The 16,628-nt window shown below is 41.7% G+C and overlaps 2 protein-coding genes across 5 annotated transcripts in view; both read right to left on the bottom strand.

Annotated features, from left to right (window-relative positions):
- camk2d2 (calcium/calmodulin-dependent protein kinase (CaM kinase) II delta 2) overlaps window positions 1-4,399 on the bottom strand; it is a 29,820-nt gene extending 25,421 nt beyond the window's left edge. For all 3 annotated transcript variants that reach the window (XM_084465649.1, XM_084465647.1, XM_084465648.1), the window contains exons 1-2: window positions 4,006-4,399; window positions 1,085-1,108 (exon numbers count right to left, since the gene is read on the bottom strand). In XM_084465649.1, the coding sequence (XP_084321775.1) occupies window positions 1,085-1,108; window positions 4,006-4,067 (86 nt within the window). In that variant the 5' untranslated portion in view covers window positions 4,068-4,399. The remainder of the gene's footprint in view (window positions 1-1,084; window positions 1,109-4,005) is intronic.
- A 3,882-nt stretch (window positions 4,400-8,281) lies between these two features.
- LOC311340076 (interleukin-8-like) lies at window positions 8,282-16,352 on the bottom strand. 2 transcript variants are annotated; one of them, XM_084464936.1, is made up of 4 exons: window positions 16,195-16,352; window positions 15,957-16,089; window positions 15,719-15,805; window positions 8,282-8,381 (listed from the first exon to the last, which is right to left on the bottom strand). In XM_084464936.1, the coding sequence occupies exons 1-4, from the start codon at window positions 16,265-16,267 to the stop codon at window positions 8,342-8,344; spliced, it is 333 nt and encodes a 110-aa protein (XP_084321062.1). In that variant the 5' UTR covers window positions 16,268-16,352; the 3' UTR covers window positions 8,282-8,341. The 2 variants fall into 2 exon arrangements, with proteins under 2 accessions (XP_084321062.1, XP_084321063.1); XM_084464937.1 differs by lacking the exon at window positions 8,282-8,381 and adding an exon at window positions 15,377-15,517.
- Window positions 16,353-16,628: the final 276 nt, after the last annotated feature.

The following is a 16,628-nucleotide window of genomic DNA, read 5'->3' as shown; positions in this document are numbered from 1 at the left end:
GTGTGCCAGTATGTGCATGTACACAAGCGTACACGCTTGTGTTTGTGTGTGTATGTGTATGTGTGCGTGCGCGTGTGTGTGTGTGTGTGTGTGTGTGTGTGTGTGTGTGTGTGTGTGTGTCCGTGCACCGCGTGTGCGCGTGTCCCGAGCCTGAGGCAACCAGGCCAGGGGCTACAATTACTGTGACGGATGTGAAAGAACTGGGTCGGCTTTGCAAGAGATTTGCCCACGGGACGACAAGACAGCCAGTGTCCTGAATCAATAAGAAAATAAGCACGCACGCGCACACATATAACCTCACAATGTACACACCCACTCACACACACACACACAAATGCATGCCCGCTCACACATATGCACAGACAAATATATTCACAAAGCAAACCTGCTTCATTATATATATATATATATATATATATATATATATATGTATATATATATATATATATATATACGTAAATATATAGGGACAGACACATCCTTGGCACAGTGAAAAAAGCTATGATCTTAAAGACATCAGATTGATAGATTGATCTAGAAAATGTGAAAACCAAGCGAGAGGTTTGCTGGTATTATCGGACACATTGAGTGAAATAAACAGCCATAGCTTGCTTGTTTGCCTGCACAAAATCCATACTCAGATATGAATGAAGAAACTGTCTCGTCTCTGTCAAATGATTGGTTTCTCTTTTTCCATCTCATATGCTGTTACATGCTCTCGTTGGCCATGTATCTGACCCGTATCTCTCTCTCTCTCTCTCTCTCTCTCTCTCTCTCTCTCTCTCTCTCTCTCTCTCTCTCTCTCTCTCTCTCTATCCCTCCATCTCGCTCTCACACCGTCTCACTAGCTCTCTCATCCCCAGAGCCTCTTCCTGGGGCGGCAATGTTCACCGCTCAGCCCCACGTGACTCAATGTCACTTGGCACATGTTAGCCTGCACGTGTGTGTGTGTGTGTGTGTGTGTGTGTGTGTGTGTGTGTGTGTGTGTGTGTGTGTGTGTGTGTGGTACCGACCTCTGGCAGAAAGCTTCTTGGTGTTGATTATTTTGGCAGCAAACTCCTGTCCAGAGGAGATCTTCACGCACCTTCTGACCACAGAGAAAGCTCCCCTGAAACACACACACACACACACACACGCGCGCGCGTTAATAGGCCTATAAAGCACTCTGACAGGAACACTTTGTTTTCAACACCCAGTGTCAAGTCAAATGGACGTGATGAAATGTTATCCTGATGACAGTCAGGGTATTGGAAGTCCCCATAACCAACCAATCGTCCTTCTGAAAAGTTCATAATAGCATACTATGATATTACATCACGGCTTAACTGGTCTCCTTCTGCCTTTTTCAGCCGACACGTCTCCGAGCGAGCACATGTCCGCTTGGCCGTCACTGGGCGTTACGTTTCAGTGGAAGCACACGGAAGAGCCTTGGCTGCCGTGTCTCATTCACTCGTATTCATGACAAGAAGATCAAATCGAGAAAGATTTATTGAGGCATGAAATCACAAACACATACACCCCAGTAACGCCCCTCAGCAACGCACACGTCACACAGGAGCGGCGCCCGGCGCGACCGAGAGGCTGAGCGCCTTAACGCGGGTCATGTGTTCAGGGCACAGGGTGCCTGATGGTCTGTGGCGTTCATGTAGATCCAGGGTGTGCAACACATGTGTGAGGCTGGGCCCCAGCCATGTGGAACTAGGTCAGCTATGTTTGAGAGAGGAGCAATGCGCTACATCTCAACACGGCCATCCAGCAGCTCGCCGCAGCCCCCCCGTCCAGACGCTCGCCGCTAGGCTCTTCCTGCTCTGCTGTTCCTGCTTTACTCTTTTTTTCTCTCTCTCTCTCTCTGATTACTTTCTCTAAAATCACGTTTTTTTAAGTTTATGTTGAAGCACAAATATCACAAATGTCGAATCGATGAGCGAAAGCTACCACGCCTGCACTCATGGAACTTTGTCAAAGCAGGTCATGTGGCCGCGTCGAGTACTACAACGTGACGGCTCCCTCAATGTGAACTTGGGATGGCAGGGTCAGATGGTGGGGACAGACGCCAGGTGTGCAGTCCAAGTAAAGCCACGCTGGATGGTCCCCCCGATGTGCTGAAGATATTTCCTGTATGGACGCGTTGCCCTGCCAACGGATAACTGCTTTATTCACTCACTGTTTTATTTATACGCGATAGAATGCGCTGTCCCTCGGTGGGTTTGTGCAGTGTAAGGGTGTGATGGATGGTCAACTGGGTCTATGCACTCTCCCTATCTTCATCATATCATCTCCAGTGAGTAAATGTGAGTATTCATCTCCAACGCGAGATGAGACACACCACAGCTGTGTTCTTCCAATTGATAATAATAAATTCCTGAAGCTTTTACTAAGCATTACTGAACATGCTTTAGCAGCACACGGGTCCATCTTAGCTCTCATGTAAAGGGCTTTGGAGGAGGAGATGTTCCCGCGGAGCGTTACATAAGACCCCTACGCTGTAGGACAGTGTCCTTATGGCTGACGGCAGCACGGGGGGCTGACCCAACTAGGGTACATGCTGACTCTACTGCCTGCCCTGTTTCTCTTCACTCTGTGTGTGTGTGTGTGTGTGTGTGTGTGAGAAACAGTGAAATACATTCCTGCATTTAAAGGGGACCGGTCGGATCACGGTGTAGGATTGATCGCTAGGACAGAGAAAAGTAAATTTGATGGTGGTTTTTTGGGTCATTTAGTGTAACAAAGAACGATAACAGGACTTTACTGTTGATTAGAAAGTTTGTTTCGAAATGGAAATATTAAATTATAGACCTACATTGTTTTTCGGTATCTATCACACAAGTACATTCTCAGTGTGACAGTGTTGCAGGAAAAAAATCAGAATTAGAAAAGGATTGTTTATAAAATAGAAATGAATGGTTTCAGACAGCATTATCCTCTCATTAGACAACAATATTGACTAAATTGTCTTATTTTCATCTATACATTTGTACATTCAGTTCACCCAATTTATGTTTAGATACAATATAAAAATAAATGTTTATTAATAGTGAACATGAGTCATTTGTTTAACTTAATGTGTGGGAATTTGTGCAAAAACCACAACAATACTTCAGCAATATAATAAACGGTGTAATGACACCGACAAGACAAATGTATGCTCGAGGGAGTCCCGTCCAAACCTCTCACCGATCCTCACTGCAACGAGGCCAAACTCCAAACTGGTACTAGTGTATTACTGTATGCACTATAACCGAGGAGTGGGTGTCTTTCTGCATTAAATGAATGTCAAAGGAAGCTGCAGGCTTACTCTGACCATAGGGTGGTAAATAGACTGCAGGTCAGACTCCCCCACCACCACCACCACCACCACCCCTTCCCTCTCTCTCTGTCGCTCAGGGTTAGGAATGCCTGTTCCTGATAATTGACCGCAACTCGGTGGTCGGCAGTGGAATGTGTCATCTCCAACTACAAGGTTTGCTGTCGCATTAGGCCTAGTAGGACTACCCTGTGTGTATTTCTGTCGCAGGGTCCAACACCTCACCGTTTCACACTGCCAGATGCATCCGTACTCGTTCTCAATTTACATTATGGAAGCACTCGGCTGGCGCTCAAGGCTGCAGCTTGCGTTATGCCACAGGCCTGTCGTGGATTCTGTCTCCAAATCCGTTCGATCCCCAAAAATCTAATAGATATAGGCCTAGGTTAAGCATTATTTATAGGAGCAAGGTCGTCGTCCATAAAGGACTGGCCTACGACTCAATCGGCTTCATTAGGCCCACCGATCACCCTATATTGATCCAACGAAATGTGGCATATTCATTCCATTTGCATTGTGTGCTTCATGATTAAACCAGCAAACATGTCGGACACGAACCTGTTCTAACAGCAGGACACATCGCGGATTCCGTGTCCTAAACCAAGGCAATCTATTACATAACCGGATGACATTTCACACAATAACGATGATGCCCTAATGATGCAAATAAAATAAAAACAGAAAAAATCATGCGTGCTTACTTTCCCAGTTCCTCGAAGAGCTGATATTCATCAGTAAATCTTGTGCAGATCGTTAATGCCATCCTGATAGCAAAGCCCGGGGTGCTCGGAGACGCGTTTAAGGTGCTCACAGAATCCCCGTCTTCAACGCCGCCCGATTTGTCCTGAACCTGCAAGCCAAAACGGAGGGATTCATGCAAAGCTAAATCGCATTGACAGGAGCACTTGGCAAGATGATGTTGAGGGAAGAGGTGTCGGTTTTATGGCTTCGAGCCGGACAGAGGATTTCCAGTGTTCTGCCGTATATGGGGTTTTGTCTTCACATGCGGTGACTTGTCACAGATCAGTCGCGTAGTATTTGGTTCATTTCCATATCTATCGTATGTACATCCCCCAGCTCGACTAGTCTCTGTGCGCGCATCAGACACCGCTCCGCCGCATCTCACCCCTGCTGCGAGTCAGGCCCCGCCCCCTCTGGAACCCTCCTCCACATTATTATTAGGATTCTTATCATCTTCATCATCATTATTATTATTATTATTATTATTAGGGTGTCAAGATCCGGACTGAAAGGGTGAACAACCTATTTTAATTTATTTTTTATTTATTTATTTAGTTACATTATATGCAATCATTGTTCGGTTTTGGTAGGCCTACTATTTGATGATTGGTATCCCGTTATTGCGTGATATGTTTTGGTAGTGGCACTCGCTTTGATTTAAAGTGGCTGGGAAATGTCTATGTGTGTCCGTTTATTTGTTGTTTTATGATTGTCCTAGAAACCTAGGACGTTTATCCTATTGAAGCAGTATCTCCTTAACACTAAACGTTCCCGGTTGGATCAGAAGCCCCGACTTAATAACAATGACTTAATAACTAGATCACAGTCTTTTTGGGCGGATATCAGATCAGGTGTTTGTTTTTACGACCATCATGACAATCATGGTGAAGCAATTACTGTGAAATAACATGGCAGCCTTTTCTCAATGTCTGAAACATGAATCTGTGACATGTGGGCTATGTGCAGATACCTTACAGCTATTCCAAATAAGCTTTCAACATGAAGTCAGTGTGGCTGCAAAGCCAGCCACACTGTTGGAATCATGTGTCTTATTATATATTTTTTATTTTTCCTATTCTTCTGCCTAATTTTTGCGTAATTATTTTATCCTACATTTTTGGAGGTATGGAAATGTAGCCCATTGCAAAGATTTGAACATTTATCGCTACACTGAGCCATTCCTACGATTTCAAAAAAATGGTAATACTTACTACTTACTTAGTACTTAGAATTAACAATATCATTATTTAATATTAAAAGTGAATGGGGCAAAAAACACTAAAATCAACCACTCCAAACGAAAAACGTGAACAACTGAGTTGTCAAATGAATGTAGACGGGAAGTAAGGAGGTCTCCAAAAGGTTTGGTACTGCTGTTACCACAGGGGGCGCTATAACTCATGATCAAACCTTAAAGGCAGCACTGGGCCTTATTTGACATGCTGGAACTTTTGCCTCAAGGACCCAATTTTTTTCTGTACCTTTAAACTTTTGGAAAACCTCGAAAGATTAGTGATTACTGACCCGTAAGATTTTGTCAACGTACTACCTGATACTGCCCAACCTCGGCCGAGTTATGGCCGATTTATGTGAAAATATGATTATGCAAATTAACTGCTATTATTCAACCAATCCCAAATCCGCTTCAGAGATCCCCAGAGGCATTTAATGTGATGTGCCCATCAAGGACTTACCCCCTAAGGTAACGTGTAAAGTTTGGTTTTGAAAGCTAACAAAATGACAGGGTCACAGGGTCAAATCTCAAATGATCACTGTTGCAGGTGCTCATCGAGCTATGTTTTCACAATGGAAGAGAATGGGGATAAAACGCTGACTCTAACCATTCTGAAGGGGAGCAACTCAGAGATATCAAAGTTGGTACACATATAGAAACCGCACTTAAGCAGGCCTGCAAAAAGTAAAGTACCTCTTTGGCGACAGGGGCGCCATAACTCACAACTAAACACAAACAAGGAGTTCACATTTTTTTCAGAAAATGCACATGCAGCGACATGTATAGTTTGTGCTGTTGTTTACAGTTTTTGCCCATTGCTTGAACACTAGACACATGCTTAGACCAAAGTAACACAACTTGAAGTTTTTGTTACTGTACCTTAAACACATGTAACCATACCTTAAACAAAAGCTCTGCTTTGCCCTATAGTTGCCTTTCTGCAACACACTTGCTCCTGCACACTACACACGGTTGTACGTCCTTATGTGAAAGCAGCTAGTAGCTGCTTTCACATAAGCCATTTTCACATATGTCCTCCGTCTTATCTCCACATTTGTAGAGCAGGAGGTTCGACTGTGAGGGTCATTCACACTATTTCATACATAAGACACTTTGTTTAAAAATCTCTACCATTGGGAAAATACATCTATTCAAAATACAAAACACATTGGGTAATTGAAAATACTTAGATATACTCCTGAAAACACTTACTTACAAAACTGAACACAGCCAGCTTCAAAAAGGTTAAGCCATTTTGAGAATTTTGCAAGCATGGATGCAGGGAGAGCAAGAGGCAGAGGTAGAGGAGGAAGAGGAGGACAGAGACATAGTGGAGGACGTGGTCCAAGAGGCCATGCACCATTATTTCAATGACATAAGAGCAACTTTGGTGGACCATGTCATAAACCATGGCCTGACTATGAGGGAAGCTGGGCAGAGAGTCCACTTTGCCGTTTCACTCTTTCTTCGTAGTAAGGACATTCCAACTGGAAACCAACTCTCTACTTCTACTCTAGTCAGACTGTATGTATTTACAGTACTGTACCATATCACATTACCGTATCACATGTACTGTATTGCAGGGTGGCTAAAGCTCCTTTTGAAATGAAAGTGGTTGTTTTTTTACATACTGTGATTTTGTACATTGAGATGTTTCAGTACTGTGTATGGTATATACATAAAAGTACAGTATATACAATACTGTAAAAATGAAGCAAACCAATACGTTAACGCTGCACATCCTAGGGCAGCGCGGGGGAAATATCTCATTGTGTGCCGCCATAAGCCTTCGAGGGCTACTGCACCATCATGCAAAAATAGGTCATATCATATCATAACATATCATCACATTTCTAGATGCACTTCATGATGCAGCTGTACAGGATAGACCAGGTTTGTTGTTGTCTGGGATAATGTTAGTTTCCATCAGGCTGTTCTGGTCCGGATTTGATTCCCCAACTATAATCACTTTGAATTTGTATACTTATATACAAATATATATATATATATATATATATATATATATACACCCTTACTCACCATTTCTAAACCCTATAGAATATATTTTTTTGGCTTGGAGATGGAGCATATATGACAACCACATGCCCGCATGTCTCTTCTGCAGGCAATGGAAGCCTGTTCCATTGTGTGTGGTGACATTGAAGTAAAGACAATCCATGGATGGATTTGGCACACGAGGCGAGGATCCATAAGCCCACCCACGCACAATTGCTGTGTTTTTCTGTGTTTACAGTACAGTAGTGTATTTTTGTTTTATTTTTGCTTAAACTGAATTTACTGCACTGTAAAGTACCATACTGCAATGTACAGTATTGAGTATTTGCTCTTCTGGTTGTTGTGAAAACGTGCCTTCTGTGGAACTGAATAAAAACAGTGAATATGAAAGACTCCAGTGTTTTATATAAAGTAGACTAGTGTGTTGCTGCTGATCTGAAAGTGTATTCATCAGAGTGACAATTTTGGCCCAGTCGGCCATTTACCTGTTACATTACGACACCACCAATATTATCCAGAAGGTGGCAGTATTTCATTTAGATAGAAGAGAAAGAGATATTGTGTTAATGTGTTCTACATAATAGAATGAATGAATTATTATAGCACTATACAATTACAACAGAAGCACTTTAAAAGCACTGTGTTATATATGGTAGACAGGAGACAGAGGAAAGGTATAGAAATATATATACAGAAAGTATAACTTTATTGATGTAAAAAATCATGTTTTATTTTAAATAGACTTCAAAAGCCTAGTAATTAATTGTAATTAATTATTTCATCTTGCTTATCTGCCAACATCGCTCTAATGTTACCATTAAAAAAACAACCTGGAAAAGAAGAAACCATTTGTTGAGAAAGGAAGTGCCAACTACTGCAGAAAAAAAAGATTCAACATTTTTTACACAATCTGTTATTAAAGGTATAGCTTACAGCTCGGTAATATTTGATCTCCAACTTAACATTAAATCAAGTCTGACAACCACACCAGCAACTCTGTGACCGTGTCTCCTCATGGTAATACCACTTCTGATGGTGCTCGGCCTCTAGACCAGCATTGAACAATTCTGTCTGGAGTCCCTTCTGCTGTGGAGAGAGGTGGAAGATAAATGATTAGTTTGAGCATCAAAATAAACTTTAAACATATCATCTTCTGTGTTCAAAGGGACAAGGGAGACGATTTGAGTATTTTTCCGTAAAAGTTTGTAATTTTAACTTTACTGAAGTATGTTTTAAATTAAGTAAATTAGCCTACTTTGCTTCATTTATACATCAAGCGTTACTGAGGAAATTATTAGGGGTCCTACGATCCGTAGGAACCCTATTGTATTCGTTAGTATTATTTTTTTTATCTTGACTTTTTGGCTCCAAAAGTTATAAAAATTGGCAGACTTGTAGAAATCGTAAAGTTAATAAGGGAATCAAAATATGGGCAAGAATAACACATGGCGCTATAACATGGCCTTCAAGTTCACAAATTCAACAGGCTGCCATTACCACTAGGAAGGTGCAATTTGCATGAAACTTGTTATACATACACCATTTGTCATGATGAACAACTTTCACATTGCAACCCATATGGTCAGACCATTGGGATATAGTGCAGTGACCACAACTTGACCAAACACCCACACATTAACTCCTTTGGTGCCGAAAGTGGGAAAAGCTGCAAACTTGGCACACATGTACCAGGTCACTGTGGGACTATAGGGTGATTAAATCATAGCAATAAGGCAAAAGACGGCAGAGATATGCATTTTAAAGTGAAATACATGCATATGTATACAGCTCTACAACACGTTTAAACAGCTCTAACATTGCATCCAAAACACGTAGGCTCAGCTATTGAATGGGGCTAATTAAGAGGAGATTCCATAGTATACCCATGCCAAATTTGAAGACTATATCTGAAAAAACAACCAAAATACATTTGTTTGAAGTTCTCCCTTCTGAACCATGGCCTCTCTACAATGCAGGCTGGGCCTTAAAGGGGTACACACCTTATTTCGCAAACATCTGTTTGACAGTGGATTTTGACACAGTAGGCTTAAGAAACTTGGTTGGTGATTGTTTTGATATGTTAACTGCTGGAAAATCAGTTTTTAAGGCATACAAATGCATATTACCAAACCAACCAAGCTCACCATACCTCCACATAGGAAAGACTTCTATTTCTCAAAATATACTCCAATCTGCCCTTGGCAGTCTACGGTCATACTGTCGGTCATACTGTCATACGGCCATACAGTCATACTGTCATACTGTCATACAGTCATACTGTTGGTCATACGGTCATACTGTTGGTCATACTGTCATATCTGTCATACTGTCGGTCATACGGTCATACAGTTGGTCATACTGTCATACTGTCGGTCATACAGTCATACAGTTGGTCATACTGTCTGTCATACTGTCATATTGTCGGTCATACAGTCATACTGTTGGTCATACTGTCATACTGTCGGTCATACGGTCATGTGAGAATGTGAAAATCCCTTCTCACTGTTTCTCCCCTCACATCATATTTAATGTGGTATTTGGACTTCCGAAGCACTAGGGGGCAGAAGGTTAACCCAGCCTTGGCCAGGGAAGTTCCCCTTGTTATTGGTATGGCCCAATCAGTCCACCTGGGACTGATTGGCTTATTTAAGGGGAGTCTCATTTTGTGGCAGAGGGGGAAGGTGCTGGCTTGACAAGAGGCCAGTACTAGAGCACAAGCCTAGCTGATGGCTAGGCTGATTGATGCAACCAGTTGTTTCTTTTTAGAACATTGCTTTATTTTGGTTTATTTATTTACTTCTGATGGTGCTCGTCCACCCAGCCAACAGCCCAGCATTGAAGAATTGTGTCTTTCCTTTAAAACATAGAAATAGTTTGTGCATTTGAATAAGCTTTAAACATATTATCCTCAAATGAGACGATCCAGGATCTACTAGCAAAGCTATACTTTGTGCTGATCATTCAAGCGTCGGTCTGGACCTATGAACCAGAGTCTGGTTGCATTTAGGAGAGAGGGATCTGGGCTTTTTTTTTTTTTGTTACAGAGAATCTTGGAGATGGATGGAGCTGCAGCCTCATGAATTTATTTGCATTGATAGATAGGCTGGATTCAACCTCAGCAAAACAAGACGACGGGGTCGTAATATAATTGGACACAGGGCAATTGTGCAAGTCCCGGGGCAGTGTGGGGGTAATATCTCATTGTGTGCCGCCATAAGCCTTCAAGGGTCACTGCACCACCATGCAAAACGAGGTCCCTTCAATACCCAACATATCATCACATGTCTAGATGCACTTCATGATGCAGATGTACAGGATAGACAAGAGCAGCCCGGATTTGTTGTTGTGTGGGATAATGTTAGTTTCCATCAGGCTGTTCTGGTCTGGAACTGGTTCACAAACCATACTCAATTTGAAGTCCTATACTTGCCCCCTTACTTGCCATTTCTAAACCCTTTTTGGCTTGGAGATGGTGCGTATATGACCGCCAACCACATGCCTCTTCTTCAGGCAATGGAACAGGCCTGCAGAGACATTGAGGTGGGGTCAATCCATGGATGGATTCGGCACACAAGGCAATATTTTCCCCGATGCTTAGCGGGAGAAAACATTGCTTGTGATGTTGATGAGATCCTGTGGCCAGACCCAACAGACTGCAGGATCCATAAGCTGATCAACTCACAATTGCCGTGTTTTCTGTTTATAGTACAGTAGGGTTTATTTATTTAATTTTTTTGCTTAAACTTACTGCACTGTAATGTACAGTACTGCAATGTACAGTATTGATTTGATATTCTGGTTGTTGTGCAAACGTGCCTTCTGTAGAACTGAATAAAAACAGTGAGCATGAAAGACTGCAGTGTTTTATATAAAGTAGACTAGTGTTGCTGCTGATCTGAAAGTGAATTCATCAGAGTGACATTTTGCCAAAGTATTATTAGGTTTCAATAGCAGAGTTTCAATTAGACATAGATGTGAATGGTATATTTCCAGGTGTTGTGTGTTGAGTTTTGACACAATGAGCCAAGTTTTGCAAAACGTGTTCAAGCAATTGAAAAAAACTAATGTGTTCAACATAATGGAATAAATGAATTAATATAGCACTATACAATTACAACAGCAGCACTTTAAAAGCACTGTGTTATATATGGTAGACAGGAGACAGAGGAAAGGTATCTGATGCAGAAAGTATAACTGTATTGATGTAAAAAATCATGTTTTATTTGAAATACACTTCAAAAGCCTAGTAATTAATTGCGATTAATTATTTCATCTTGCTTATCTGCCAACATCGCTCTAATGTTACCATTAAAAAACAACCTGGAAAAGAGAAAAACATTTGTTGAGAAAGGAAGTGCCAACTACTGCAGAAAAAAAAAAGATTCAACATTTTTTACACAAACAATCTGTTATTAAAGGTATAGCTTACAGCTCGGTAATATTTGATCTCCAACTTAACATTAAATCAAGTCTGACAACCACACCAGCAACTCTGTGACCGTGTCTCCTCATGGTAATACCACTTCTGATGGTGCTCGGCCACAAACTGATTTTCAACGTCCTCTGCTGTTGAGAGAGGTGGAAAATAAACAATTAGTTTGAGCATTAGAAGAAGCTTTAAAGGTCCCATGACATGCCACCAGGTGTGTGTGTGTGTGTGTGTGTGTGTGTGTGTGTGTGTGTGTGTGTGTGTGTGTGTGTGTGTGTGTGTGTGTGTGTGTGTGTGTGTGTGTGTGTGTGTGTGTGTGTGTGTGTGATTAGCCGTTACAAGCTGTTTTGAAAATCTGGCTCTTATGACATCACAAGTGGGCGTGTCCACACCTGGTGGCATGTCATGGGACCTCTAAACATATTATCCTCTATGTACAAAGGGTCAAGTGAGACGATCCAGGATCTACAAGCGAAGCTACATCATTGAAGCGTAGGTCTGGACCTATGAACCAGAGTCTGGTTGGCCTCTGGCGGCCATGTTGTTTTTCCAATCGACTTAATTTTATTTGAGCAGTTAGAACTTTGGTCCCCAAAGGCCACTGAGTTGGTCCCGCTCAAATCAAATATTGCTTCTATGAACTGTGGCTATTTTAGTAACAGGCCACGCCCATTTTGAAGCCACGCCCCTTTAGAATTTTTTTTGACTTTATCTTGTTCAGAATTTTATTCTGAACAACTTTAGTAGAGGGGTCCAAGATCATAGGAGTCCAATTCATGTAGATATGTGCAATTTACCAATTTTTTGGTAAAAACCACACCCCTTTTCGAACTCAATGGCTCATGGGTACTTGCTACTTTAGTGTACAGACTAATCCTTATGTCAAATTGAAGATAATGGGCCATAGATGGTGGCAAAGGATTTTTGTCGAAGTCGAAAAACCTGGGATCCTTGGGGAATTTACTGTTTTTAACTAAATTCAAAATGGCGGGAAATGTGGCTACCGGAAGTGCTAAGTTAGTATCTGCAAATTTGTTCATCATGAGGATTTGCATGTGTGGCAAAAGTTTCATGAGTGTAGGTCCAACGGGTGACGAGTTATGCTTGTGTAAATGTTGAAATTTTGACATAGTTGGTATAGCGCCACCTTGGGGCCAATGTGAATTTGACGGCTAGAATATCAAATTTTACAGCAGTCCCAACAAATGTGCCAAATAAAAATGAGTTTTCGTATATGTTCAGGGGGGGGAAAATGCAGTCAAAGAGGCTTAAAAATAAGAAGAAGAAGAATAATCGGACCAATAACAATAGGGACCTTGCAGGTTCTGCTCGGTCCCTAAAAATAAAAAATAGCATGTGTCTGTGTGACAACTAGGCCTATAGCATTTATTTAAATGTGCTGATTTCTGAAACATGCTTTGCGCCGCAAAGAGGGCAGACTTTCTCTGATTCCTGCATTCCGTTTCATTCATTCATTCAGTGATTGACGCGCTGCGCACTCTCTAGAAACTTTGGTGTCAACATTAAAAATGCAACGTTCCATTCATTCATTATCATTCAAACGCAGAGGCATTGACACGGCTATTGCTGGTCTAGATAGATTCCTGCCCATATTGTTGGGCAGGGGTATGATGATGCGGGCAATGTAACCGGGAATGGCACGCATCAATTCGCAGCACAGTTTCCCGCAGCAGTCTACGTTCACTGCAGAAACCACGCTCTCAACTTGGCGATTGTGCACTCCACTAAGGTCAGGGATGTTCGTAACTGTCTAGACACGGCCCAATAAATAGTGAACTTCATCACAGCCTCACCGACGCGCCTACAGTGCTTTATGGCAAACAATCGGAACAAAAAACGCCTGCAGAAATTCTCCGACACCCGCTGGTCTCAGCATGATTCATGTAAGCCCTACAGTATGTCTTCTGTCATTGATCAATATGAGGACATTTTAACCACGATGGTTGAATTAAAATCAGAGGGAGACAGCAAGTGCCGCTCGCAAGCGACCTCCAACACGAGCAACGGAATCATTTGATTTTATTATATGCCTTGTGATAGGGTTGCCTTGTGACGTGGCGTTTGATCGCCTACATTTCGACTGCGCATGGATTTTTGGAATTTATATTGCTGCAATTTGTGTTGACTTCTAACATGTCTGTCTTTGCTGTTTAAATCTAACAGTAGTCTACGAGTAATATATATGCGGGAACCACTGTTTTTGGGGTATTGCGAAATAGCGCCAGCTGGACATTCAGTGGTATTGGATGACGTGTTTTAATAAAACACATCCAATACACGGAATGTCCAGCTGGCGCTATTTCGCAATACCCCAAAAACAGTGGTTCCCGACGTCGTTAGGCTAACGATGCTTTCGGGAAACGGGGCCCTGGTTTCTGTTTCAATGGGATTTACAAAATGCCAAATAAAACAACAGAAACTGTATTTCGCTATAATACTTGATTTGGAACATCAACAAACACCACTAACCACTCAGTGAGTTGCACATTTTTGAAAACTAACGGTTAGGGTTGTTTTAAGGACAGGTTTGTGAATGCCCGTAGCCAGCCATTCTGAAGCAGGCAGGGGCGATTCTAAATGAGCCAAATAGAGACAGGACCAATAGTCAACAGGTCGGTGTCAACCACTCTATTTCATCCTAGACAAACCAGAAAGGGGCTCAACGTTCAAAATACCGGAATTGTTTAAATAGGCCTACTGTCTAAGGGCTCAACAGGTGTAAACGTTTAAATAGGCCTACTGTCTAAGGGCTCAACAGGTGTAAACGTTTAAATAGGCCTACTGTCTAAGGGCTCAACAGGTGTAAACGTTTAAATAGGCCTACTGTCTAAGGGCTCAACAGGTGTAAACGTTTAATAATTAGGTCCCTTGCCCAACGACTGGAAGTTTAGGATAAAACAGGAAAACACTGCAAAACACAACATCAAGTAAAACCAAACACAATAAAACACAAGTAACTCAATAGACAATAAAAGCTCAAACACAATGCATGCTAAATATGAAATGTAAAAGCACAAAAAATATGGCATAAATAAAACCAGAATAAGCTATACTTCTGCTTTGTGACATACAACGTATTACTGCTTGTGTGCTAGTGAGCAGTTCCGTACATTTAGACACCCGGTCCTCTCATTGTCTCTTTTCCTGTTCCTACTAATAGGTCAATATAGCAGGCACTGTATATCTGACTTTCTTTGCTCAGAAGGATATTTATTTTGTTTAAAATGCGAGGTTCTGCCTCAGAACAGACTGAACCAACTGAAAAGCACGCTCAAATTACTGCTCTATGATAAATGATAGAACAGAGGAACAGAAAATATTTTGAGACAAACAGCATGTTTAGTGATGAATAAACATGGCACACACAATATTTAATAAATATTTCAGGATTTGTTTTATTTGAAATAGATGCATATTTCTTCAAAAGCCTGTACGTTTAATAATAATAAATACATAACTTAGATAAATAAATAGATCTTATGATTCCAAGTTGTACAATTAAGAAAAGAAGGGAAAACTCCTTCAGAGGTAGAAAAAACAACTCTTATAAAATACTAATAATGAAATACAACATCTTCATGTTTGATGCAACAATCTGTTATAAGTAGTATAGCCTAGTGCCTAGTCTCCAACAAAACATTAAATAGAGTCTGATAACCACACCAGCAACTCAGTGACCTTGTCTCCTCATGGTAATACTACTTCTGAACGTGCTCGTCCACAAACAGCCCAGCATTGAACAATTCTGTCTGGAGGTTTTCAACGCCTTCTGCTGTGGAGAGAGGTGGAAAATAAATAATTAGTTTGAGCATTAGAAAAAGCTTTAAACATATTATCCTCTGTGTTCAAAGGGTTAAGTGAGACGATCCAGGATCTACTAGCAAAGCTATACTTTGTGCTGATCATTGAAGCGTAGGTCTGGACCTATGAACCAGAGTCTGGTTGCCTTTAGGAGAGAGGGATCTGGGCTTACCTTGACATCATCCTCTCAATAACTTTCTTGACCCATGGAGCTTCAGGATCCAGACACACCTCTTGGCCCGTCATTTTCAGAGTGGCACTGCAACACCAAACATGAAGCAGACAATGAGTAAGAACATACACTTCTCATATCCCAACAAGGTCCAAGGAAAGATCTCCATAACATTGAAGAGGTCAACATCACTGTAGAGGGAGGCAATGTGAACAGAATATTTCTGAGGAGGACTCACATGATCTCAGATTCTTCACAGTGAGAATTGGCCGGAATGATCTCCACCTTCTCGATGTGACGACCAATCCGACGGCTCTCTGTCTGGATGCAGCGGCAGCGCAGCTCGATCCCCAACCCCCTCAGACTCATTCCTGTTAGGACACGTTAGAGTAGACTTAGAACACCTCAACACACGTGTCTGTGGCATACCCTCTCACTCTTAACAATCACATGAATATAGAAGCATTAGGACCTACCGTCAGTAATGGTCAGCAAGGCCAGGAGAACCAGTAGAGAGCTGATTGGGATTTTGCTGCTTGAAATCTTCATTTTTAGAATACAATTAAACTTTTAACAACTGAGGTTGTCTGATCTTCTAATGTTTGACAGGTTCTTGGCTATTTTTCTTCTCTCTGCTTTGGCAGCTCTGATCACTCTCACTGCTGAATAACTCTGGCTCTGAGAAAGAGAGTTACGCCTTTTAAAGCTGTCTGGTGACTCACATCCAACTCTGAAGGAAGCATGGTGCAATCTGGGAATGTCATATCTGGGAATTTACAGATAAGGCTCATGTGCCGGCTTCTGCAGCAAGTTGAGCATGTTTTTTTCCACACAGGATGTACAATTATTGTGACAAGTAAATGTCACCATACTTGTGACCAGAACTGTCACAATAGAAACTATTAAGCAG

Source organism: Micromesistius poutassou (assembly GCF_964030765.1).
Source record: "Micromesistius poutassou genome assembly, chromosome: 3".
In the NCBI taxonomy this organism is placed as follows: domain Eukaryota; kingdom Metazoa; phylum Chordata; class Actinopteri; order Gadiformes; family Gadidae; genus Micromesistius; species Micromesistius poutassou.
This window is presented reverse-complemented; position numbering and strand designations above follow the sequence as displayed.

Coding starts and splice junctions, on each gene's coding strand:
- LOC311340076 (XM_084464936.1), bottom strand. CDS start 16,267: ATGAAGATTTCAAGCAGCAAAATCCCAATCAGCTCTCTACTGGTTCTC. Junction 15,806..15,956: donor TGTGAAGAATCTGAGATCAT/GTGAGTCCTCCT, acceptor TTGGTGTTGCAG/TGCCACTCTGAAAATGACGG. Junction 8,382..15,718: donor ATTGAGAGGATGATGTCAAG/GTAAGCCCAGAT, acceptor CTCTCTCCACAG/CAGAAGGGACTCCAGACAGA.